General features: G+C 41.9%; 1 protein-coding gene across 7 annotated transcripts; it reads right to left on the bottom strand.

Moving 5' to 3' along the window:
* Nucleotides 1–958: 958 nt before the first annotated feature.
* Nucleotides 959–25,049, bottom strand: LOC100019645 (leucine-rich repeat-containing protein 14-like). Of its 7 annotated transcripts, XM_056822901.1 has the most exons (7): nt 24,576–24,954; nt 20,979–21,096; nt 11,945–11,999; nt 11,183–11,351; nt 9,334–9,777; nt 7,461–8,084; nt 959–6,814 (listed from the first exon to the last, which is right to left on the bottom strand). In XM_056822901.1, exons 5-7 carry the CDS (start codon nt 9,726–9,728, stop codon nt 6,247–6,249), a joined length of 1,587 nt encoding a protein of 528 aa, XP_056678879.1. In that variant the 5' UTR covers nt 9,729–9,777; nt 11,183–11,351; nt 11,945–11,999; nt 20,979–21,096; nt 24,576–24,954; the 3' UTR covers nt 959–6,246. The 7 variants fall into 7 exon arrangements, with proteins under 7 accessions (XP_056678879.1, XP_056678880.1, XP_056678877.1 ...); XM_056822902.1 differs by lacking the exon at nt 11,183–11,351 and having other exon boundaries at nt 24,838–24,960; XM_056822899.1 differs by lacking the exon at nt 11,183–11,351.
* Nucleotides 25,050–25,336: the final 287 nt, after the last annotated feature.

Here is a 25,336-nt window from a genome sequence, read left to right as displayed (position 1 = left end):
CTATGAGTGTCAGTGCTAACATGTGTGTCATAGGTTCACCATCATGGCCCTAGAAGGAAGTTAATCTGCAGGAAATGGAATTAGGAACGGTCCCAGGAACATCTAGGCTCTTTCCTTCTGGCCATCTTCTATGGCTAGAGCCTTAGGAAAGCAATTAGGGAAATTGGAAATTCCTCAGATCAGATACTTTCTTCCCACTGGGGACTCAAGACATGGCTCCTGCTACAATAGGGACCCAAGGATACAGCCTAGGTTTCGGCAGAGGTGGTGACTTCATTCTTAGGAAATTTGTCCCTCTCCAGCAGTAAAATGAGCCCTGTCCATCCTTGGATCTCCACACCATCTCCCAATACACACCCATACTTCTTCCACTATGATTCCAAGTTAAAGGAAACCCCATGAACTCCTTGGTGTGGTACAATGGCTGAATTTGTAGTCAGGGGACCCAAGTTCAAATTCTAATTGTCACTACGTGACCTTAGGCAAGTCCCAATCCCTGGTCCAACATTTCCTTAGCTGCAAAATGAGGCTAGATTGGATAACTACCGATTTGTTCCAGTCCTAGATCTATGTGCCCAACTATAAAGTGCCAATCACAGCCCAGAGCTAGAGGCCCAAGGAACACTTGGACTTTGAAGAGACAAGAAATTCTTCTCTAGCATTCATCTTGGTCATTAAAATCTCTCTGTCCTAGTTACCCTGTGGAACATCTGATCAGAGAAGAAAAAGGAATACATATAGCTTGTGAACTGGCACCACAGAGACCATGTATAGCCCAACCCCTTCATTTTACAGAGGTCTGAAAAGGGGAAGGGGCTTCTTCAAGGTGTTAACTAGTAAATGGCAGTGGTGAGGATCAAGTACAGGTCATGGGGCTCCAAATTCAGTCATTTTTTTTAATGGAACCTAGGGCACCCTGGTTTCCCTGGGCAATTACTGGCATGACTCTTCTACAAAGTTCAACTTTAACCAACGTTTTATTAAGCGCAGAGCACCAAGGGTTCAGCGCTAAGAGAGATACATAGGTTAGATAAGACACAGTCACTGCCCTTCTGGAGGTCACACAATCTAGACAACACTACCCAAGCAGCCCTGGCCCCCCTCTCCTTGGCCTGAGTGGCACAAGGAGACATGAGGACGGCATGCACACATCTCCAGATCCAGGGCACCCCTCCCACTCACCAGAATCCCCCAAGTCACTGACATGATGAAACAGACTCCATGATGCAAACTGGAGTCTTCCCAGTCCAGAGGTCCCAAAGCCAGGGGGAAGCTTCCAAGCAAACAGAGGAAGGGGGTGAGAATCTTCAGTAACTGAGAATCCCAGGCTGGGGAGCTGAAGGGAAGGCACAGCTGAAGAGCAAGTAGTATAACAGGTAGGGTCTGAGGGGATGAGCAGGAGGTGAGGAGTTTGGTACTAGGATAAACAAATCGTGGAGCTAGACAAATAGTTCTTTCAATTTGTTGAGTCAAGATGTTCTGCTGGCCCTGGTATTTTCTTATCTTGTTGCTTCTGGACCATCACCTTCTCCATGTTCCTCTGTATTCTTTTCAGTTAGACAGCTCTAGTTGACTTTGCCACCCCCACAGTCTTAGCAAAATTATTATTCCAGTGGGCCCAAAATTCAAACTCTTTTTACAATTAGGTGTTCCTCCACTATCTCTCCTCAATAAGCTTCTAACAAACATTTAATAAGGGCCCCCTATATGCAGAACACTGTGCCTGGGTTGAGGGGAGACACAAAAGATTAGATAAGATATAATCTCTGCCCTCAAGGAGCTCACAAATCTAGCAAGGGGATGCATCATACACAAATAACTATAATACTAAACATTGTGTTAATAAGTGCATGACAAGTGGTGCAAGCAATGGCTTTGGGGAGCAAAGAAGGACTTTGTAGATTGGGGGAGGGAAAAGAGGTGAAAGGAGATAACATTTATTTGAGTTGGACCTTAAAAGGCTACATAGGCTTTAAACAAAGATGGCTGGGGGTTGGGACAGACACAGGAAAAATGACCTAAGCAAAATCGCAGAGGCAGGACAAACTGGACATAGGCTGATGGGAGGGGAAAAGAAAGAGAGGGAAAAATGGCAAGTTGTCCAGATTGTCTGAAGCACTGAGCGCACCATATGTGGTAATAAAACAAGCATGATAGCATGGAGCCTTGAATGTCAGGCTAAGAAGTTTAACCACAGTAGGGAGTGAGGACAGCTGATCTAATCAGATTCCTAGGTCCCAATTCCTCTGAATCAATCAAGTTTCAATCTCCCTAATGTGAAAAGCATTTTCCATTATAGAAAAAACAAGTAAAATTGGACTTAGGTGAACTGCTGGAAGGCAACACTAAAATTAACTTGTAAAAACTCACTCAAGAATCTTATCTTGCTTTGTAGCTGTTCCCTGCAGTCCTCCATATATCATTTCAACAGCATGAATAGCATCAGTGATGATGGATGGGAGTTGATTTATCACTTTTCCTTGAGGTCCAAGTCACTGCACTGAAGCTCACCCAGCAAGAGTATCAATCTAAATATCTGAACACCTAAAGCAGTAATCAGAGGAATGTCCCCCAAGGCAGTTTGTCACTCCTGCTTTCTTGGGGGTTCAAATCTATTCATCATAACCTACATGAATATTTCCCCAATTTCTACCTCTAGACCTGCCCTATCTCCATGATTCCAGGCCTGTATTCCCCATGGACACCTCAAACACAATTTATCCTCTAGGTCTCTGACCTTCCCCTTCCCCAGCTATCCTCTGATTGTAGCCCTTTTGTATTTAAAAATGACTTCATCAATTTCTGCGCTCCTACTTAATGAAGTATAAAAACGCTGATCCTGTCCCTACCACCTTCCATAATCTTGGTTCTACATGCTTTCCTGGCCTTCTCGTACTATCCTTTTACATAATCTTACTTGTCAACCAAGATGAGATACTCATTACTTGATTTTATCTTATCCATTCCCTTCCTTCTCTATGCCTTTGCTTTTGCTTGAAACAAAAATCTCATTAAAATCCCTCACAATTTAACTAAATTGCCTTAAAAAAGTCTTTTATTTCCCCTAACAGAAAGAGCCTCTCTCCTTTAGAACTGTGCCCATCTTATTCCTCTATTAATTTAGAACTCCTTTAGGGCAGGGGGCTATATCTTTATTCTACTTTTTAATCCTCCCCACCACAGGGCCCTTGATTCTGCCAGTCACACACTTAACTGAATGGAAATTGGGTAACAAAAGTAGCAATGGACCACAGAGCTAATCATAAAGAACTCACAGGCTGGAATGATGGATGAAAAAACTAAACCAAAGTTAAATTAATTAAGGATAAATGTGAAGGTCTTCCTTTAGGCTGAAAAGGAAATCAGTTCCCTAAATATTGGCTAGACAGATAACACTGCAGCAATTAATCTATGAACTACTTCAACTAGCCTGACCCCACTCCTACGCAGGTCTATGGGCCATGGCCTGTTTCCTATAGGAGTTCTTGAAGTGGAAGGGAGACTAGAAATAGGGAAAACAACTGGCATGGCCCCTACCAGGTCCAATTTGAGGCTAGGAGCTTCCTGGGGTCAGACGCAGGTACATGCAAGTTCTAGTCTGGGAGGTTTGGATGCTCCCAGGGACTATTTCTGGGTCATTACATCTCTAAAAGAGATACTAAAGAGCTAAACTTCTCTGTCTGCCCCAGGAAAGGAAGAAACACTAGAGAATAAGACTGGGTTTGGCTCTCCCCTTATCCTAACCTCTCACTTCTGCAGTAAAAGCAACCTTTTGAATCCTCCTCAGCACCCAAAGAGTTTGACATGCATGAGCTTGGATGTCAAGCTTATATGCTGGTGTGCAATTCCCCTCTCGCCCCCAATCCCCATTCCCTTCCCCTCTTGCAGGGCAATGTGGGCATTGAAGGGGAATGATGAAAGCTCAGATAGTAGTTCCAAAAGCTAGTCCACAGTGAGCATTCTGAGGACCTGTCACTTCAAATTGTAAATGGCATGTAGCTACCCATAAACAATAGAGCTGAGATTCACAAAATCCCAACAAAATGGACCAAGAAACAAAGTTAACTTGAACAGGAATGAATGTAGAATCCTTCATTTAGGAACAATCCCATCAGCACTGGCTGGGGAAATCAGTAGACAGTTCATGTGGAGTCAAATCAATTACCCTATTCTTAGTTTGAAATCTTCCTTCTGTTCCTTTACTTTTCCACCTTTTGTGGAATGGCCAAGCAAATATGCCAGAAAGAATAAGAATTAGGGTCTTTTTACCTTTCCTTTATAAACCTGGAATCCTGATAAGCTCAAGCATCAGGACCCCAGAGGAAGACAGAAGGTTCCCTCACTACCTGTGTTTGCCAAGTAGAGATCACAAATCATCTGTGAAGCAATCTAGTTTATGACATATCATCAAGCAGGTCCCCATGCATGTTAGCCATAGCTGTTTCTCCTAAGAGTCAATAAAGTCTACACACAGACATATATAGCCTTTCCTGCTCCAGTGTCTAAGAGTGTGGGGATAAGGAAGCAGGGGATAGGGGAAGCGACAGGCACTAGTTCAGCCAGACAGCTTTTCTCTAGGGGTTGGGGGAGGAAATGGCTGGTTATTGTCATACCCTCTCTCAGTAGGATAAGCACCAACCCCACTCAAGCACCATGTACTCCTGGGATCCCGGAAATAAAAGGAATTGTCTTTTGAAAGATTTGGCAAGGATAAAATGATATAAATAGGATACTGAATCAAATTAGTATTTTTCTGAGTAATGGGAAAATGAAAAACACTTCAGGAATAAGTAGTTCTTTATCACCTCTTCCACTATTTTGAACAGAAACGATGAGAGATATTCAGTGACTTGATTATATAAGAATTTAGGTGATTATTGAGTAGCAATCAGAAAGCATCCTGATTATAACTGTGAACTACTGTCAGAAAAAATTGCAAATATACAGTAGGGCTTTGAGACAAGTGTTGTCATCCTCTTTTCTGAGTTCCTGGAGTATTTATAAAAGACAGGGGTTCACAGGGACAAGTTAAGCCCACAGAACATCTCAGAAAATGAAATATAATCCTTTGCCTTGGAATGAATTTTTGTTTTAACTAATCACATCTTTTTTTTTCTGAATCAATACCCTCTTCCTTCTTTAACTGGGACTAAATTCTAAAAAATGCTTTGTGTGAAACATGGAAAAACCAGGTTTAAAAGGAAAAAAGGGGCCCAGTGGAGCAAAACTAGGTTCACCAAGCTATAGTGGTGACAGCAGCTAAAGAAAGGTCAGTGGGTCTGAGCTCTGGAGGAAGCAGGTCCAGGGACCTAGAGGTGATTAGTGTCTCAAGCCAAAGGGTGAACAATCAGTGAAATTTAGAAAGTAGTGAAAAATGAAAGCTCTGGGGTCAAGGGCAAAACCACCCAGAATCAAGTTCAAAGATGAACTCAAGCTGTGCAGAAAGTGAAGAGAAAATAGGCCTAAGGTCCAAGGAATGGTCCTAAAGGCTGCTGCCCCCTTCTTCTGCACCTCTTTCTTCTGCTTAAGGGTGGTTGACACTAGAATAACTAAGGCTGATGCTGCTGGGAAAGGGGGACAGCACCTGCCTAAACTCAAACCCTTCCCAGGATGAGGTAGAAGTTTAAAAGAAAAAAAAAAAGAAGTTGAAGGGAGACTCTTAAGAGAAAAGCAAGCAGGAACCTAGGAGAAGATATGAGAAACCAAGGCAGCATCCTTAGTTTCTGGCAGAAGTTCACAGCAGCAGCTGTGCCTTCCAAAAGGTAGTCCAGGAAGGGAAAGGTTATAGCCTATTGACCAAGAGCGCTTTAGAGACTCCAGATTAGTGATTCATAATTTAGAAGCTCTTGGGCCTAAGCTTGGGGTATGATCTCCTGCAGCTCAGCAATGAATGCTGACTCCTTTCCCTTACTGGGGGATGTGTAGAACTCTGCCCTCCCCACAGGAGCAATTAGTTAACTGAATGGGGTTACAGAATGCTGGGCCAACCCCATTGGCTGAGAAGAGCTCCTCATTTACACTGATCGTTTTTATCAAGGACCCATCAAGTGAGGTACAGGTTAGAGGTTCCCTGTTAATTAGTCCCATTCCCATGTTTGAAGACGGCAGGTAAGGAGAGTACAGGTTTTGTGGCTCCCCACCTGTCCCCAAGACATGTAGCCCAAAAGGTGAGGAGACTCTCCTGCCAGGCCCAGGGGGAATGGATGACTGCAAGGGCCTCCCTGTCCCTGGCAGGCAGCCTTCCTGTCACAAGCTAAAGTAGTCGGGCATATTTGGGCCATAGACATCTGTGGTCCACAGCACATCAGCCCTGCCTGCCGCTATTAGCATCTGGTGCATCTCTCCCTGAACCTGAGCAAACTTCTCCTCATCAATATAGTCCTCCAAGAGGTTTGCAGAAAGGGGCACACCAGGCAGGTCCTTATAGCAGTCCACAGGAAATGGGTACACTACCAGCTGGAGGTCAGGCATTACCTCAGAACGTGACAGTAAGGCCTTCAGGCCAATGCTAGAAAGGGGATTGTCATAGAGACCAAGGTATCGTAGGCGGGTACAGCGGGACAAGAGTGGCAGGGTACTAATAAGGTGAACATCCATAAGCTGGCACTCTGTCACCTTGAGACACAGCAAGGAGTCTGAGGCCTCCCCCAAAAGAGCCTGGAAGGGGGGTAAGAGGTCACCTGACAGGTTGTTGCCACTGAGGTCCAGTTTTTTGAGGTGGGGAGCATGGGGGCTTTGGGACAAGTAGCTCAAGTCCACAGGGAGCAGGTAGCAGACAGGAAGTTCCAGGCTTTCCAGGGGACACTGCAGGCCACTGCAGAGAGAGACACAGAAATGCTATTATTTCCCAAGGAAAATGGAACAAACATAAGGAAGCTAGGATGGCACTTTAATTTCCTGAGACCTATGCCTAAGCACTAGCTGGCCAGGTAACTGTTTCCTCTTGTAAGAGGGGCAAATCTTGCCCAAGGTCTTGGTGAGAAAAGGCATATATACAAGAGACAAACAGCAAAATTTTAAGGCTCTCTACAAAATGACAATCAAATGACTCTTACTCTCCAGGTCTTTTCAGTTTACAGAGAGTTTTCAGTTATGCAAGTCTTGAGAGGGAGCTAGAGCAGCAAGTATCGTGATCTCCACTTTACTGAGGAGGAAAGTGAAGCTTGAAGTTAGCTCATTTGCCCCAAGTTGAAGAGCCAAGAAGTGCTGGAACAAGGATTTGAGAGCAGGTCTCCAACAATCCTTTCATTCTAACATGTTTATAAAAACAAACAAGGAACTTGATTTAAGGAAAGAAAAAGGAGGCCTTTAGACAAATATTTTAGAGTACATTTCTATCAAGCTGAATTGTTCCTATTAGTTAGTCTTGGAGCTGCCTTTCATCAGATTCCTTTTGAGCTGTATGGCCTTGACCAGTTATTAGGAGCAAGGAAAAATGTATGAACAAAGGGCTCACTCACCTAAGCAGCTGCCTCAGCTGGCCAGAGAGCCAGGAGGTACCCAGATTAAGCTCTTTGAGGCGTTTCAGCTTGCTCATCTCTGAAGCCAAGAAGCTGAAGGTGCCTTCCAACATGGCCCAGAGTCGCCACACATCCATATTGCTGTACTGAAGTTTCAAACTCAGCAGATTAGTGAACTTCATGATGGAAGCCACAATCTCCCACACTCCTCCTGCTTCTAGAGTAAAGAAGGACAGGTCTAGCCGGCGTAAACTTGAGTGGTCCAATAGACCTAGGAGATCCACAGTGATGTCTGGTGGGAGGTCTTCGGCTCGGAAATCCCGGCAGCACAAGCGCAGGGGGCTGATTGCATTATTCTGTAGGGCCTGCTTCAGAAAGCCACTGGAGGAGGGGGTTACCCAGAGATCTACTCGTACTTCCACAGGGAGAAGTGTGCACGGCAAGTCCTCAACCTTCCTACACTTGTTGGGGCTTTCATTTGGTTGCTCAACTTTGTCCAAGAGGTGGCAAATGCCAGTTTGGGCCATGGTCATGGTACGGGCCCACATTTTCATAGTTTTTAGGTCCTCCTCATAGCCATAATCCAGGAGTCCAGTCATGTCTAATAGCTGTAGTGGATGTCTCCTGAGGGAAGGGCAGAGAAGGTGAGACTGGCCTAGAAAGTAACCCACATCCTACTAATCCCATTCCAACTTACTCTGTATCCCTGAAATAATGAAATATAAGAATTAAATTAAGCTATGAGAAAAGTATTAAGAGAAAAAGGGAGTAGAAAAGTTAACATCGAATCATGCCACAAATGAGAGTGATCTCAGAGGCCATGTGATCAAACCTGTACCTAAAGAATCTCCTCTACAATATATCTAAAAGGTGATTAAATCAGACTTTGCTCAAAGACTACCAGTGGGGCCTAGAATGACATTAACTGGGCCAGAAGCAATCAAATCTATAATGGTGCCGAGTGTTTAATAAAATGAGACACCAACTACTGGGGGTGGGAGGGGGGACACCAAAGGGCTCTTTTTGGCAAAATCTCCATTGAAGGAGAAACTATGCATCTGGTTTTAGAGAGCTAATCATCAGGTAGTTCACAAAACAAGTTCAAGTCTGCCTCTCTGCAACTAATATCCATTGCTCCAGGTTAAACTCAGAACAAATCTAATCCCTCTTTTACCCAATGGCCCCTTCAGTATTTGAAGAGTTATCATATTGTTCCAAGTCTTCTCTTCAGACTACACATCTCTAGTACTCTCAGCAAATATGATTTAGGAATGGCATCCAACTCTCCCACATTGTTCTACTTCTACTCTGCTGTGGGTAAGTTCCAGGTATCAAAGTCCTTGGCTAGACTGTGGCTTCTGAACTGATTCTAATAGAGCTTGATCAGAGTAAATACTCTGCCCCTATTAATGCTGCCCCTCCCTTCTATCCCATAGGGAATACACTAAGATGTTCCATCAGTTCAGCCTAAAAATAGGTGCCAGGGTGAGGGGGTGGGGGAACCACCTCTCAATTATTATTCTCCTAATAGGCACCTTATAACAAATCCCAGGCAGCCCTTAAAGGAACTCATCCTCAAATTCTTTGCTGGAGGCCTATGGATCACGGTGGTCCAGCAAAGATTCTAGGTATCCTCTATCCTCCTGGTTCAGAATATCTGCTACTTTAGCAATTGCATTAGATTGAGTCCTTTAAGAAGGCCTGACCCTGGTCTCCAAAGAGCTGGTACACAATAAATGGGGTGGACAGGATTCTTCCCTTCTGCTGCTGTTTCCAATCTACCATCAGTTGTACAAAGATAACAGCTGAGGTTCTGATCACCTCTCTGGACCTCTATTCCCTACCACAGGTATGCAGCAGTTTAGCATTTTACCTGTAGAGGGACTGCTGGGTTCCATTATCTGTTGATTCTTCCAGCCGCGCTTTTACTCCCATGATCATTGCCTGTACCAGCTCCTCTGCAGGTCGGTCCTGAAGCAAGGCCCGGGGGCAGTTTGGACACTCCTGGAGAAGGGCTCGGAGGCAGTGTGGCCAGTCCTGCCTCAGAGCCCTACGGCAATGTGGTCGATCTTGCAATAACTGTTTGAAGCTGAGAATGGGGTAGGGCCATGTATGCACCAATGCCTGAAGCAACAATGTCTTCCCATGCATGAAGGCTGCCTTGAACAGGACTGGGTACAAGTCCTGTGGCAGAAGCTCTAAGGCCTGGCATGCAGATTCCTCATCTTTGATCACCTGTTGGGCACACAGGAACACCAGCGGACGCATGGCTGAATATGGTGGGCAGCTGCCACCTATGACACAGGACAGGTAGTACCTGCCAGGAGGAAAAGCATTTAGCACTGAGAATGGTTGTTTGAAACCGCACTAAAGAGCTGGGCCTGATAGTCCCAAGTCCTCTTCCTCACCCAACTGTCATATCATGGGCTCCAAGTGACTATCATTCAGCACCTAATTCCCTCACAAACTTCTCTGCTTTTCTTGTAGTTCTCAAAATCCAAGTCAAATATCTGAAAGCTTATTATGTACTAAGTGGAACCCTGTCCTCAACTATTCCCACCCTGCAAGATACTCTCTTTAGCAGTTGATCTACATTTGAATGATTCAATCTCCTGCCCTGAAGGCTTCACATTTTCAGATTCTTCCAGCTACATGCCAGGGAGTAACTAGACACAAAAATTCTAGGACATACAGGTTATGTATAGTATGAAGGCTTTGGGGTCATGGCCACCACTGTTGCTCTCTGAAACAGAGAAAATGTGGTACATAATGGGGTGCATTAGGTCCTGATCCCAAGTCCATCAATTACAAGTTATATGACTTGTGCAAGTCCCTTGATCTCACTAGGTCTCAACTTCCTTATTTTTAGGGGTCAAATTTGTGCTTTGGGAAGATTATTTTGCCAACTTTGTGAAGGAGGGCAAGAGATCTGAGGCACGGAGACCAGTTAAGAAGCTATTAATAGTCTAAGAGAGACACAATGGTTTGAAACAGTGATGAAGTGAAAGGGAAGAAGGAACAGTCACCTACATTGCAGAGTTAGAATTGCTAGAACCTAAGAAAATGATTTGATAGAGGAAATGAGAAGTTTATGATGACCATGTTTCAAGTTTGGGTACCACCACCACCACCACTGAATTTTAGGGGGAATGTGATCAATTTCATCCTGAACACGTCAAGTTTGAAGTGTTAGGAGGCATCCAGATAGAGCTGCCAGCTAGTACAATAATGAGGAGTGGGAGTCAGGCAGAAACTGCAGATGGATAAGAGACATCTGCATACAAGTGATCATTGAAGCCATGTGACTTGGATGATGGTGTAAACATCACTCGCCTCACTGATGGGAAAATGTTAAGAGAATCACTGACCAAAGCAGCTGTAAGGTCCCAAAGTAGTGACCATGCTCTATCTTTCAAGTGTTACTGGTGAGCAGCTATCACTTTATCAGTCTGAGCTGGAATGATAACTCCCTGGAGCTCAAGTGTCTGCACCTCAGGATTGTGAAGGGGAGGCAACATCAGAAGGTACCCGGGATCAAGGAGAGAGAAAGAAAGGTAACAAAGGTAGAATGAGGCACGAACAAGATAATACACAAAAAATCTCAGCGAGAGGGAGTAAAGGCAGGATGAATAAAAAAGGGGCTACTGAAAGAGGGAAGAAATCAGAGTAAAGAGAATTAAAGTTGGAGGAAAAGAAAAGCTTTGGACTAGGGACAGGAATACCTGGGTTCAAATCATACTTCCTGGTCAGTGGTATGATCTTGGAGCAAAAGTCCCTTCCCTTCTAGATGTTCCATTTTCACATCCAAATTGCATTCACACATTTTCACAGTTCCAAAATAGAACTGAATAAGATGGAACCATAGCATTTCTTCCAGGTGACATCCTGTGACTATAATCAGACCAAAGAGTCATTAATGATTCAATGTCACCTTAGCAGAAAATCTCTAGTGGAGAATACCAAAGATACATCCTTGGCTTTGGGTTATGTAATATTCTTTATCAATGATGTGATGAGGCAACACGATATGGCAGGCAGAGGGTTAGCCTTGAACTTGGGTCTTCGTAAGTCCTACTCAACATACTAGCTGTATGACCTGAGGCAAGCCATTTTACTTCTCACAACCCAAAATACTTACTCTCTAAGATTTGGAAACTACTATTAGTCTGCATTGGTGGAAGGAATTTCCATGCTGGGATTACCCTCCACCCTAATCGATGAAATCTTCTCTAACACACAAAGCTTTACACGATGATTTTAATTAAGGTATATGGGCATATTTGTCAAATTTGTAAATCATAAAACAGAAATATAGCTAACATATTGGTAGATCAGGATCCATAATTATCTCTACAGGTTAGAATATTTAAGCCAAAATTAAGATGAAATTTAAGAAGAATAAATTAAAGAAGTAGAGTAACAGATAGAACACTAAAGCCTGACTCCAGAAAGACCTGGATTCAAATCCTTCCTCTTGCACTTACCAGCTGTGTGACCATGGACAAGTCAATTAACCTCTCTGAGCCTCAGTTTCCTCGTCTGCAAAATAGAGATAATACCTGTAGTACCTTCCTTACAGAGTGTGTCATGAGGCATAAACGAGATCATCTATATAAAGAGCTTTGAAATCTTATGGTTCTATAAGATTTATTATTACAAATGTAGGCCTATAATTAAAATTTTTTAAATAACTTAAATACAAGATAGGCTAGATAGCAATTCATGTTAACAAAACCTGGGCATTTAAATGGATTATAATCTCAATAAACAACAGTGATTACAGTTACTAAAAAATATATATATATATATATAATCTCACAATCAAGTCAACAATCATTTATTAAGGGCCTACTATGTGCTAGTCACTGTGCCAAGACATGCACTGAGACTATTGAGACAATAATACCATTGTGCTCTTCCTTGGTGAGATGAAATCTTAGTCCTATAAATTCAATTCTAGATACTATATTTTAGGAAGGACACTGATTAGATGGACCCAGTCCATAAATGACTAGGGTAACAAAGGATCTTGGATCATATTTTGAAATCAACTGAAGGAACTAGGGAAAGCTAGACTTGGGATAAGGCATAATAGCTATCGGTAAGTATATCAAGTGGAGTTACATGGAAGAGGAATTAGATTTGACTTTAGGGGTGAAACTAAGAACAATGGACATTAGAAAGAGGTCTATTTTGGCTTGACCTAAGAAAAACAGTTCCCAAAAATTATTATCCAGCAGTGGAATGTATTCCCTCAGGAGATAATGTCCCTTCTTCTCATCAAGCAAAAACTAAATAACAGTGTAACAGAAGGAATTCTTATCTTGGTATGGTTGGACTAGATCATGACTGAAATTATGTGAAATATCTGAGATGATAGGAAAAATCTGACTTTTTTTAAATGAATAAGGTAAAATATTTAAACTACAGACCAGCAACCTTGACTGATACCTAACTAAATTCTCACATGTATTATTAAAGAGATTATGGGGGCAGCTGGTGTGAATTTTAAAATCTCCATCTTGCTTGGTCTAGCACCCAAAATTGTGCACACCCACACTACACAGGCATGTGCTAGTCAATGACAAATCAGAAATAACTAACTGCTCACCTGGACTGTCCTAAGCCAAGCTTGAGACACCATTGGCACTTGTGAGACACAGGAAGTGAGGTAGGGAACAGCCTCTGGAATTCGCTCACTTCCTGTGGACAGAGCTAGACCCGAGTTCATGCTAGGAACTGGAGCAGAGAGGAGGCCCATAGACAGCTTTCCTTCAGATTGGTCAAGTGAGTCAAGGGCTGATTTTCCTTTCTACCTTGGCCTTAGGGCCTAAACTCCCTCTGGCTCTGCCAGAAGGTTGAGTTAACCTTTACCCGTTCCTCCTCTCTCCTTCACTCCCTGTCCTTTTTTTCTTACCCCCTTTGTGATTAAACCATCATAAACTACATTCTGACTTGAGTGTTTCATTTTAGGAATTTCATAAGTGGCAACCATAAATTAATATTATAACAATATTTAAAGGTGATTTTTCACCATAACACTGGGTGGCTCAGTGGATTGAGAGCCAGACCTAGAGACAGGAGGTCCTAGGTTCAAATCTGGCCTCAGTCACTTACTAGCTATGTGACCCTGGGCAAGTCACTTGACCCCCATTGCCTAGTCCTGACCACTCTTCTGCCTTGGAATCAATTCCAAGATGGAAAGTAAGGGTTTAAAAAAGAGAGAGATTATGAATTTTCAGAAAAGTTAATCACTAAAGGCTTGGATGAGTTAATAAAGTAAGAGCTAGGCAATGGGGGTTAAGTGATTTGCCCGAGGCTACACAGCTAGGAAGTGTCTGAGGCCAGGACCTCGGACCTCCCATTTCTAGGCCTGGTTCTCAATCCACTCAGCCACTCAGCTGCCTCCTCTACTCCATACATTTTGAAAATGGAGGTGATAGACCTACAGTACTCTTGCCTAGCCAGACCACATCTGGACTACTATTTAGTTTTAGGCATTTCTTAGAAAGCACAATGACAATCTGGATCATATCTAGACCTTACCTCTTAACAGCCAATATGGTGACAGAGCCAAGAAATACCAGATAAGACAGAAATGAGGACATTTAGCCTGGAGAAAATAAGACTGTGAAATAGAGATGGCTAGACTAAGAAAATAAGGGAAACAGGAGAGCACCAACATTTACTAACCTCATTTATATCACAGACTCTTGAGTTAAAAATTCAGAGATCATCTAGTCCAACCTATCTGAGTGGGAATCGTCATCAACTATTCATGATGAAACCACTTGAAGACCTTCAATAACAGAGAATCCATTCATCTACTGAGGCAGTACATAACACTTTGGGACAGTTCTAATTGTATAGATTTTTTTTTTTAACCGTTACCTTCCATCTTAGAATCACTACTGTGTATTGGTTCTAAGGCAGAAGAGTGGTAAGGGATAGGCAATGAGGGTTAAGGGACTTGACCAGGGTCACACAGCTAGGAAGTATGAGTCCAGATTTGAACCTAGGACCTCCTGTCTCTAGGCCTGGCTCTCAAGCCACTGAGTCACCCAGCTGTCCCCATAGCTTTTCTTTATAAGCCCAAACCTGCTTATGAACGTCTATCCATTGCTCCTAGTTCAGCGCTCTAAAATAAAGGAAAAACAAATTCCTCCTTCCACATGACAGCCCTTTTAACACTTGAAGACAGCTGTCACAGCCCCAGAAATCTTTTTTACTTCTTTCTAATTCTTCCTTTTAAGTTAGATTTATGGGAAAAGAGAAAATAATCAAGGTAAAGCTAGGTTGCAATCTGTGCACAGCCATGAGTTCATATTTCCAAAAACACATTAGCAGTTTTAACTGCCATATCATACTGTTGACTCACACTGAGCCTGAGGTCTATTGTCTAGTTGTAACTCTTCCATCCTATTATTAAATAAGTGATTTGTATACTTTTCTCCAAGTCACTGATAATGGTGTTAAACAGAATACACAAGGATATATAAACGATGCAAAGCCATTAAGTGAAGTATAAAATGGAGGTGAGGGGTAAAAAAAAAAAACCTTCCATTAACTACTTTAGGGGATTTTTGTGAGGAAAATATTTTGTTACATAATTATCATCATCTTCAAATATTAAAATTGTTCTAAATAGTCCTAGAGGGCATATGCAGACTATACATATGCTGGAGGCTATATGCTGGAAAAGGCTATCTTATGATTAATTAGCTAAGCACTCCTGGTCTTCAAAGTCAAAAAATGGAGCTGTGAATTGTATAGGGTTTGAACTAGATAACAATTCAAGTCCTCTCTAATTCTAACCTTCTAGATAATGAACACATTTCCTTCTGCATTATCTCCAACAAACACTTCTATTTTTAACAATTAACAGAGATCAGGCAAATTAATTCATTTTTTTTCTTTTAACAGGTTTAATTCCTGGAAAGATTTCCCCCTCAATAAAGCTGAAATCTGCATTTTTAACTTCCAATCACTAGTTTAAATTCTACCTTTTAGGACCAGGCATAACAAGTCTAATAATGATTCTGTATGACAACCAATCCTGTAGCTATCTGAAGGTGACCATAATAACTCTGCACTGTGTTTTCTTCCCCGTACTAAATTATTTCTGGTCTGTTCCTCATCACATGGTTAAATAATCTTCATGTCATGTTGGCTCATTTGGATAAGGTGGAGTAACAGGAACTAATCACAATAATTACGAGTATAAAGCACAACAAAACTCACTACCCTTGCTCTGGACACTTTATCATTATTCCCCTTTCATCATCATGTACCCCGTACTTCATCCAAACTGGCTAGATTTCTTTTTATCTCCTATATATGCTCTGAGTTTTTCTATCCTTACAAGAGTCCCACATCTGTTGATGCCCAGACAAGATCAGTCAGGTGCATTCTTATATATCATCGTAATTAAATATTATATGCTGGTCTGAAAACATGGCTCAAACAAACGCATAATGGCATTCCCATGAACCAATGAAACTGACACATCTTGAATCAAGAAACATTAGCCTTGATGCTAAAAATTTCCTTCTGCAATCAATACACTGCAAGATTATATAGTAGTAGTCTCTCGGTAACCAAGGATGACGATTGTCTTTGTGCGCTTTCATCTGTGATGTAGATGAGTGTGCACAAAGACACTTGTGCGTGAAGGAGATTTAAGTGGAAAAGTCGATGCACAGAAACAGTCCCACTCTCTCAGCGTTGGAAGCCTGGGTCCAGTGGTACAAAAAGTCGTGATACCTGGAGACTTCCTCAGCTGCATTGGATGGCCGGGTTGTCTTTTGTGCTCCAACACGCCCATAGCACTCCACAGTGCTTTGCTGCGTTGCCCTCAGCCGTTGAACCTTCTTATTGGTTTCTTCTGTCTGTTCAGCCGAAGCAGTCTTCACATGCTGGGTGGGCAAAGCCCTAGTTCACCAGGGGTCGACGACCCGATGGCTACCCTCACAAGGTTTAGCCGGCCTGTCAAAGCCATTGCCCGGGATGTGGCCACTGCCGCATGCTAGCAGCTATTAGGAGCCACAAGTGAGAGCTGGGTGTCAGGTGAGGGTCAGAGGTTGGAGAGCTGCCCTAGGAGGGCACGACAAGCCCTCCATACCAGAGATACTACTCCTCCCTGAGCACCCCATACATATAAAATGGCCAATGAAGGCTTTCTATCTAAATACATGCTCTAATAAACACTATACAAACTACCCCACAATAGTTACACAAGTCTACCAGACTATCCTCCAGAAATTCTAAGAAAAAGGAGTCAGATCAACCAGATTTATTTGCTGTTCTAAATGAGCCAACTGTATACTTCAAAATATGAAACCCATAATTATTGTCTAATTGATGCTACTCAAATAACTTTTTTTTAAATTCTAAATCAACTCTTACATTGTATATACCAAGTAGTTTCCCCCAAAGCCCAGAAAGAAATTGGTCAATGGAATTGACATTTAGTTTTTCTGAATGGACTGCAGTGTCTTTCTGAAAGCATTTATTAAAGGTCTATTATGTGCTGGTGTGAACTTTAAAAATTGCTCCACCCTACTTAGATGTACTTTAGGGGAAGATAAAGTTGTAATCTCCTGATTGAACAATGAAGGTACTTAGTTCTCACCTTATAGGAAAGCTAAAACTTTAAGCTAAGTCTATTTTTAGTATCTTAATACAAAAAGATGTTAAATACCTATAAAGGTTAAATGAATCACAAAAAGGTCAAGTAACTAACAAAAAGTGAACTTAACAAAGAAGTGTGAAGTAACTCTAAAGATATAATCAAAGAAGGTAAGAACTAAAAGTATGGGCAGTCCTGGAGAAAGCCTTTGATGTGATTGGTAGATGTGAAAATTTAGAGGAGACAGAAGGGTGAAAAGGTCTATGAGCAGCCTGGGCACCAGTTCAATGGTGGAACTCAGCCTGGAGGAGCTCTCTCAGACAGCTTCCTTGAGAAAGTCTCGTGGTGACTTGGGTAAGACTGACTTCCTTTCCCTTGGGCTCAGGGAGGCCACTTAGGCCAAGGCCTTTAACTCCTGCCTGGTTCAGCCTGAGCTGGAGCAGTTTAAATTAACTCTTTCCCCTCTCTCTCTCCTCCTTAATTCCTTCTCTCTATATTAATTAAAATCACCATAATTTCCAGCTGACTTGAGTATTTTATTATTTGGGATTTTCCCTGGCGACCAAATTAATTTAGATTTTTAAGTCACAACTATAAAATTATCCTTACACTAGCCAATGTGCTAAGCATTGGGAACCCCAAAATAAAAATAAGTCTCTGCCCTCAGGGAGCTTACAATCTATAGTAGACAACATGTACATCATATAAAAGCATATACAATATAAAAGATCATTTGCATGAGGGAACAAGTGGCAGAAGAGGGTTAGTGAAGGCTTTGTGTATAAGGTAGCATTTGGGTTGTTAAAAATGAGTAATTCTAAGATACAATGATGAAGTGAGTGTACATTCCAGGCATGGAGGAATCCCAATGTAAAGGAGGTCAAAATGGGAGATGGAACATAGTATGAAAAACAGCTGGGCAACTTCTCTGGCTGAACCATTAATCGAGTAAAGGAAAAGTAAGTTGAGACTAGGCTGTGAAAGATTTTGACTATAGCACAAATAAAATTGTATTTATTTCTACAAGTAGTAGAAAACTATTGGAATTTCAGTAGAGTACTATTTTAGGAGCATTACTTTGACAGCTGTGTAGAAGACAGATTGGAAATGAGAAATACTTGAAACTTGGAGACTACTATTTTAGAGGAAGAACCAACACTATTTGGCAAGTTACTGGTTATGTGGGATAAGTCTAAGGGGTCAAGTATGACCCTGAGATTCATACAGATATAGATCTCATGGAGGAAACCTTAAAGATTCTTGAGCATCAATGTATTCAGAACAATTTAATCTATGAATAAAAGTGCCTTGAGAACTTCATCTATACAAAAGCCCTTTTCTACTGAGACTTTATCAAAAGACAACTTTTTGGTGAGCATGCATCCCTAGTTTCATTTAGCATCAATGCTCAGTATAATTAGCATTTTCAATAATTGAATTTATAAAGGGATTTTACATAATGTTACCATATGAATAGGAGACACCTTCCTAGAAAAATAACTTTTAAGTCTGTATTTTTCTCTACACCAAGCTAAATGCTTTTTAACAACCAGTCAATAATGGGAGCAAAAGAAGCTATATTTTAGCCAACAGGGAATGAGATGTGGTTGGACAATCTACAAAATCCTACCTGTTTCTTTTTCATTTCTAACCAAGGATGTCCTGTAATGGCAAAAGCCATTCCCTAAGATTTTATTCAGAGACAGAGAGACCTGAGCTACTATCTTCCTGGACACCTTTTTAAGAACTAATCTTTTCTCTTGAACATTGAGACATATTGAAAAACCAAAATAAAAAATTCCTAGCCCCCTTTAAGGTGATCACCTCCAATACAGGTTTCACCTGTATATATGTGGTCAAGTTGTCTTTCTTCATAAAGCACCATTTTTACTTCATCTGCTGTCATCATTAGTGGGAACAGACTACTACAGAAACACTGGCAAATTCATTCCATTTCACATGTCGTCATCCTTCCAGTTTTATCTGTAGTTGCCCTCAGAATGATCTGGTTTAGTTAAGTTTCACTCCAAGCTTTCAGTAAGCTTGTTTCCCCATCTACTGTCTTCTCATTCTTTGAGACAGCTCTGAATTTCTTTCCTCTTCAATGATATTTTGTAAACAAGATTGGCCTCTGAACAAGTATTGCTCTTGGCTGTCAGAACTCCCATGCACTGAGACTAAACAGATGACCACTGGCTGAAATAGATTGTGAGCTCTTCTTACTGACTGGTTATAGCAGATGTTTTATCTTTGTTAAACTTCTCTAAGAAGTAGTGATAATCAGAATAAGCTTCTTTACTTTTATCCATATTCCATAGTAAATTGTTTGTTTAAAGAAATTAGGTTGGAGTTGTTATAACTTCATGTAGTCTTTTCTTCTTTAGTTTTTCATGCTGGTGTTTGTTGACCTTTGTTGTAAAGTGGCAGATCTAACCACACAGAGAGCCAGATCAGTTATTCCCAACCTTCCAGTACAATGTCAACCATTTTCCTTTTGTTTGTCACAAAATTTCACAGACCCTCAAGTAGTGGTATAACCACATTTGCTAGAAGTTTTGTTTTGGATCTGGACTTGTCATTTCATTAGTGTGCAGTGCTGCTGTTTTTCAAACTCCTTTCACTGATGCAAATTGCTACTTTATTTCTAACTTAAAAGTCTTAAAGAATTGCTTAGAGGACTGAAAAGTTCAGGACTTGAACCCCATACTCCTGACTCCAAAGTCCAGCTCTCTATTCACTATGACATATTTCTCAAATAGAGAAAATGACAGCAAGGTACTATAAATCAATAATGTCTTTAAATGAATTTTATTAGCCAAAACAGCATTTAGATACATTTGAGAAGTTAAAGGACATTTATTAAGTCTTTAAGTATGTTTTTCTTATTTAGTAGGCTGAGTCATTTAAAGAAATAGCCCCCTTGAAATTATTCCGAACTCAGTGGCCCTTGCGCAGGAGTTCATATGACTAATGTCATTTTTTGTGGTGGTATTCAAGGTCTATTACATCCAGCATCTTCTGACTCTTTTTGTGGGGAGAGACATGCCTCACGATACATGATACTCAAAAGCCTCATGCTTTTGGTCTCTCATTTCTTAAGTCCAAACCATAATTTCTAACTTTTCCCACTATTTCTATGTCTACCTTCATACTAAAGTTACCCTAAATACATGTTGACTTGGTCTGGAAAATGTTCTCATGTTTTTCATGTAATAGCTGTTGGTACATAAGCTGTAATTATCTTCATAATGGTCTATTTATACTTACCATAAATAGTGATGATCTATGACCAAGTATCCCATAAAATGCTGATTTTTTTTGTTGCCTGAGGGCATAATTCAATTCCCTTAAGCAAACACTTATGTGTCTATAATGTTTAAGAAATGAAGGATACAAAAACAAATGAAACATTCCCTTTCCTCCCAGAGTTTACAGAGTTGGATAAAACAAACACCATCAACTTTTTCTTCAGGACATCTTTCTATTTACCACCTTCTCTTTAGTTTCTGGCTCACTTAAAGGAAAAATGTCAACAGGAATATAGTAGTTCAGTTTCTCTAGTCATAGGAGACAATCTTTTCACTGTCAAAAGGATAAAAAGCTCATAATTGTAAGGTGTCCACACAGTTAAATTTATATTTGAACAACTCATGTACATTTTATCTTGGGTCATGATTTGTTGTTTTCTCACAAGGGACTACAGGAGTCCTTCAAGCCTAGAACAATCCTCTACACATAGTAGGCATTCAATAAAATGTTTGTTGAATTAAAGTAAACCAAAACCCCTAAGACTTTCATTTGAAAAAGTTTTTTCCACCTGTTATAAGTTTCATGGAGGAAGAACAAAGGGAATAGCATGAGGAAAGGCAATTAGGTAGAGTGACACCTACTGTACTTCAGGAAGATGTGAAGAACCAGGTTGTCTTTTGATGAACTTAGGGGTAACAAGCGTAAAGTTAAATTCTGATCTTGTTGAGGTGATGGTGACATGCTCCCTGTTTATATTACCTTGGTGGGAGGGAAAAGCATTGAAAAATATTAAGTAAGGAATATGCATAATAAAGCAATACTTTTTGTTACAAGGTCCTTGCCCCACCCCCAGGGGAAATGAGAGAAAATAAATGCCTATTCATTGAAAAAAATAAATATTTTTTAAAGTACCAAGTACAAGCCTGACATGCTATCAGGAGGATTCCTGATTGAGCCTGAGAATAGAAAAATGTACTGATAAGCTCCACTGACAAGTAAGAATGGGTGGAAATGTTGGCTTGGAAAAACTTCAAGTTAAAGAGTTCAATGATTAGGGGATTTAATAAGTGAAAGGCAGCTCTAGCACCTAACAGTACATGGCACATAATAAGCTCATAACTGATAGGCATGTACCTATGATATAATGGATAGAGCATTGGATTTAGGAGTCAGGAAGGCCTGGGTTTAAACTGTATCTCAGACACTATGTCATCCAGTTGATCTAATATGTGATTCCTGCTGAAACTCTAGAATGAATTCTTAAAAGAATGGTTTGTAAATACTGAGAAAGAGAAGTGATCACCAAGACTAAACTAAACACAGGCTTGTCCAGAACAGGTCATACCAAATTAACCTTAACCCCTTACTTTTATTTAATCTATTACTAGATTAGATATCACATACATAGTATACCTTAATTTCAGTAAAGCCCCTCAAGATGATCTGGTGATCAAGATGAGTGTTAGTGAATTGAGAATTAGTACCCAGTCCCAAAAAGGAGAGGTAATTAGTGAACTGGGATATATCAATATGAAGAAGATATCAGAGTGTCTCAATGATCTTGCTTGCCTCTGGGTAGTTCAACATCTTTATAAATGACAAGCACATAGTAGGTGTTAAATGAATGATGGAATTAAAAATTACTTGGATGACAGCAACATTAGCATACTTTTAAAATCTGCATTGGATGCCAGTAAGCTTGCTAGCATTTAAAGTAACAGAACTAGGATCCAAAAAGAAGAGACTAGAACAAGGGGCAGGGGGTGTCAAATACAAAAAGATGAAATATAAAAGGATGAATAACAAGTAACTTTCACTTGGGTTAAGAAAAAAAATCAATACATAAGTTCAGTTTGAGGAACACGTGGCTATATAATACTATATGAAAAGGATCTAGGAAGTTTAGTGAGTTAAAATGTGATGACAGCTAAAAGTGGAATTGCAATTTTAAATTGTTATAACAGAAGTAAAAGCATGGTATTAAAAAAGTAAGGGACTACAATAGTTCTACTGTAATTTGCACTGGCCAGAGTGTTATCTGAATATCTTCTTCAGTTCAGCTTCATTTAAGGAGGAGATTGGGAAACCAGAAGCTAGATTTGTACGGGGAGACAAGCAGAGGAAGGGGAAAAAAAGAGATCTATATAAGAGTCTTTATTTATCTAAGAGTCTGTCTTGCTGAAGATGGATTAATTTTGTCCTAGGGACAGAATTAAGAAAAATGGGTAAAATTTGCAGATTTTGCAAAACTTACATAATCAGAGCTAATTATGGAACAAGCTACTTCAGGAGACATCTCAAGAAAAGGTTTTCAAGTGGCCACTTATATTGAATATAGAAAAGTATTCTGTTCAGATACCTGTTGGACTACATGCCCTGACTTCCCTTCCAACACCAAGTTTCTATTATTATTACAGAATAAAGCCATAAACGCTAAAGGGTCTACATGACATCAATAATCTTTTTCTGCTCTCTCATCTTGAAGCACCTTAAGTTGATTACTTCTCAAAGTTCAATTTTCTCAGCCCCCCTGTATTTTCTTCACCAATCGCATTCACTCTTGCTCTTTCAAATATCCCCTTTATATCAATGGCTCTCAAATTTATCTCCAGTTCTGATTTCTCTTCTAACATTTCCTCTAATGAGGGGCTACTACTTAAGAGTGCATTGTTGTAGACACTGGAGGAGATAGGAAATATCTAACCAGCAATCTCAAATAAATTTCGTGCATTCTTCAATCTACTACCATGATAATCTTTAGGTAGATGCCTATATGGTCATTTCAACCCTGCAATATAAAGATTCTATTACCTACCAAATAAACTCCAGACTCAACTTGGCACTCTACAACCTAGTATCACCTTTTCCCATATTACTACCCTCACAACTGTATTAGTTCCCTTATTTGATGTTACATGGTATCAAGAGATGTCCCAGAATGTCAAGGTGCCCAAATGCCAAACAAGAGAAACAAAGTTTAGCCTTTGGACATGAGTGGCAGCTCTTTGGTCTTAGTAGAAACTGAAAAACAAGTTATAAGGAGAAAAGAAGTTGCTCTTCAAAAAACTCCAGCAAGTTGCACCTGACCTCAGGAAGTCAAATACCTAAGTACTAGAAAGATACCACTTTCTACAATACGATGTAGAAAAATGTATGCAGTCAGGAAATGTCCATTTTCAAAATCTGGCCTACTACTTACTAATTCTGTAACCCTAAACAACTCGCTTCATTTCTGGATCTGAGTTTTCTCACCTATAAAATGGGGAATGATACTATTTGTGGTACCTCCCTCAGAAGAATGGGGGTTACAGTAATTATTTTTGAAAAACTCAAAATGTCATATTATAGGAATATGATATTCTTGGCAATAGTTCCTAATACTACTTCATACAGTTGTGAGGAAATTGCTTAGAAGGCATTAAAACATATAAACCCAAGAATTAGTGACAATTCTTACACTACTTCATCGGGATATATTAAGGAAAGCACTTTGTAAGTCTTAAAGCATTATATAAATGCAAACCATTTTTATTCATCATGGGTTTAACATCTTTTTGTTAAGGAACACTTTTAGGGGCAAAATGTAAGGTGTTATCATCCTTATTGGCACTTCCTGACCAAAAGTTGCTATGAAGTTCCCTCTTCTCCCATCATAACTCCTGCTCTATAGAGGTCACCCTTTCTCTTAAAACAGGATATCAAGTTTGTCTCCTCCCAAGCTATCCCCCTCCCACCAGAGGCCTTTCTGCCCCTCCTCACAGCCCCCTCCCACCAAAGGCTTCCCTGCCCACTCCTCCTTGCACGCCCCCCCCCTTCAAGGCCTTTCTGCCCCTCCTCCTCAGACCTCCCTCCCACCAGACCTTTCTGCCCCTCCTCTTCACATCCCCCTCCCACCAGAGGCCTTTCTACCCTCTCCTGCATATATCCCCTCCCACCAGAAGCTTTTCTGCCCCGCCCCCTACCAAGGCCGTTCTTGCCTTCCCTTTCACATACCCCCTCCCATCAGAGGCCTTCCTGCCCCTCCCTCCGGAATCTCCCCCGCAGAGGGCTCCAGCGCGACCTCTCAGCTTCTTCCCCCAGGTTGGGGGCTCCTCAGGTTCCGCCACCCACCCCAAGCAGGCCTCAGCGCCCCGCTTCCCTGGCCTCTCTAGCTCCCGTGCGGGTAAGCCCGAGGCGCAGGTCACGGAGCACTAGGCCTCAGGCCTGCAGACCCCCGCCCAGGGCCCAGCAGCCCTCACCTAGCCCTCGGCCTGATCTTCGCTCTTCTCCCGGTCGACGCCGTCTTGGCCGCCGTGTTTGTAGCCGCCAACGCAGCCCTCACCCCACACCACTTAGGCAGCCTCCGCTTCCCAGCGAGCGGGAGAACGCCCGCCCCCAATTCTCCGCCGCGCCACGGGTGAGCAAGGGACCACCCGCCCTGAGCTCTCCGCCGTAGGACAGCGAAGAAGCACCCGCCCTGAGCTTTCCGCCGCAGGCCCGCAAACGAGCACCGGCCCCGACCTCTTTCCGCCACTGCTGCCGCTGTCGCTGCCCCCAAAGCCAGCAAACACCCGAGCGTTCCCGCACCGCAGCCGCAAAGCAGCCTCTCCCACCGCCACCTCCCCGCGCTCTGAGGGCGCGGCTGTCACTGGCGTCACAATGAATCCTGTCCCGCCCCTCACCGGAGGCGCGAGCTGGAGAGACTCCGCGGTCACCATTGGTTGCTCATCGAAAGCTCCCCCGAGGATTGGTTGGCGCCGTTCCTCCTCCTTGGCCTCGTCTCCTCCCTCCTCTTGGGCCCCAAGCACTTAGGGGGATGGAGTCTCCGCCTCCTGCTTCTCCGGCCAGAAAGCTAGGGCTGGGGGACCGGAATGGAGCCTCCCGGACTCGGGCTCCTGCACCTCCCACACTGCCTGAACGCCCCTCCTCCACCGTCCTCTGTTATCCTTCCTCCCTTCCGGAGGGGGTGCCGCCGACCACAAAAAACTTGGCCAAATCTCGGGGGTTCCCTTCCTCCCGG

Source organism: Monodelphis domestica, chromosome 3 (genome assembly GCF_027887165.1).
Source record: "Monodelphis domestica isolate mMonDom1 chromosome 3, mMonDom1.pri, whole genome shotgun sequence".
NCBI classification, from domain to species: domain Eukaryota; kingdom Metazoa; phylum Chordata; class Mammalia; order Didelphimorphia; family Didelphidae; genus Monodelphis; species Monodelphis domestica.
This window is presented reverse-complemented; position numbering and strand designations above follow the sequence as displayed.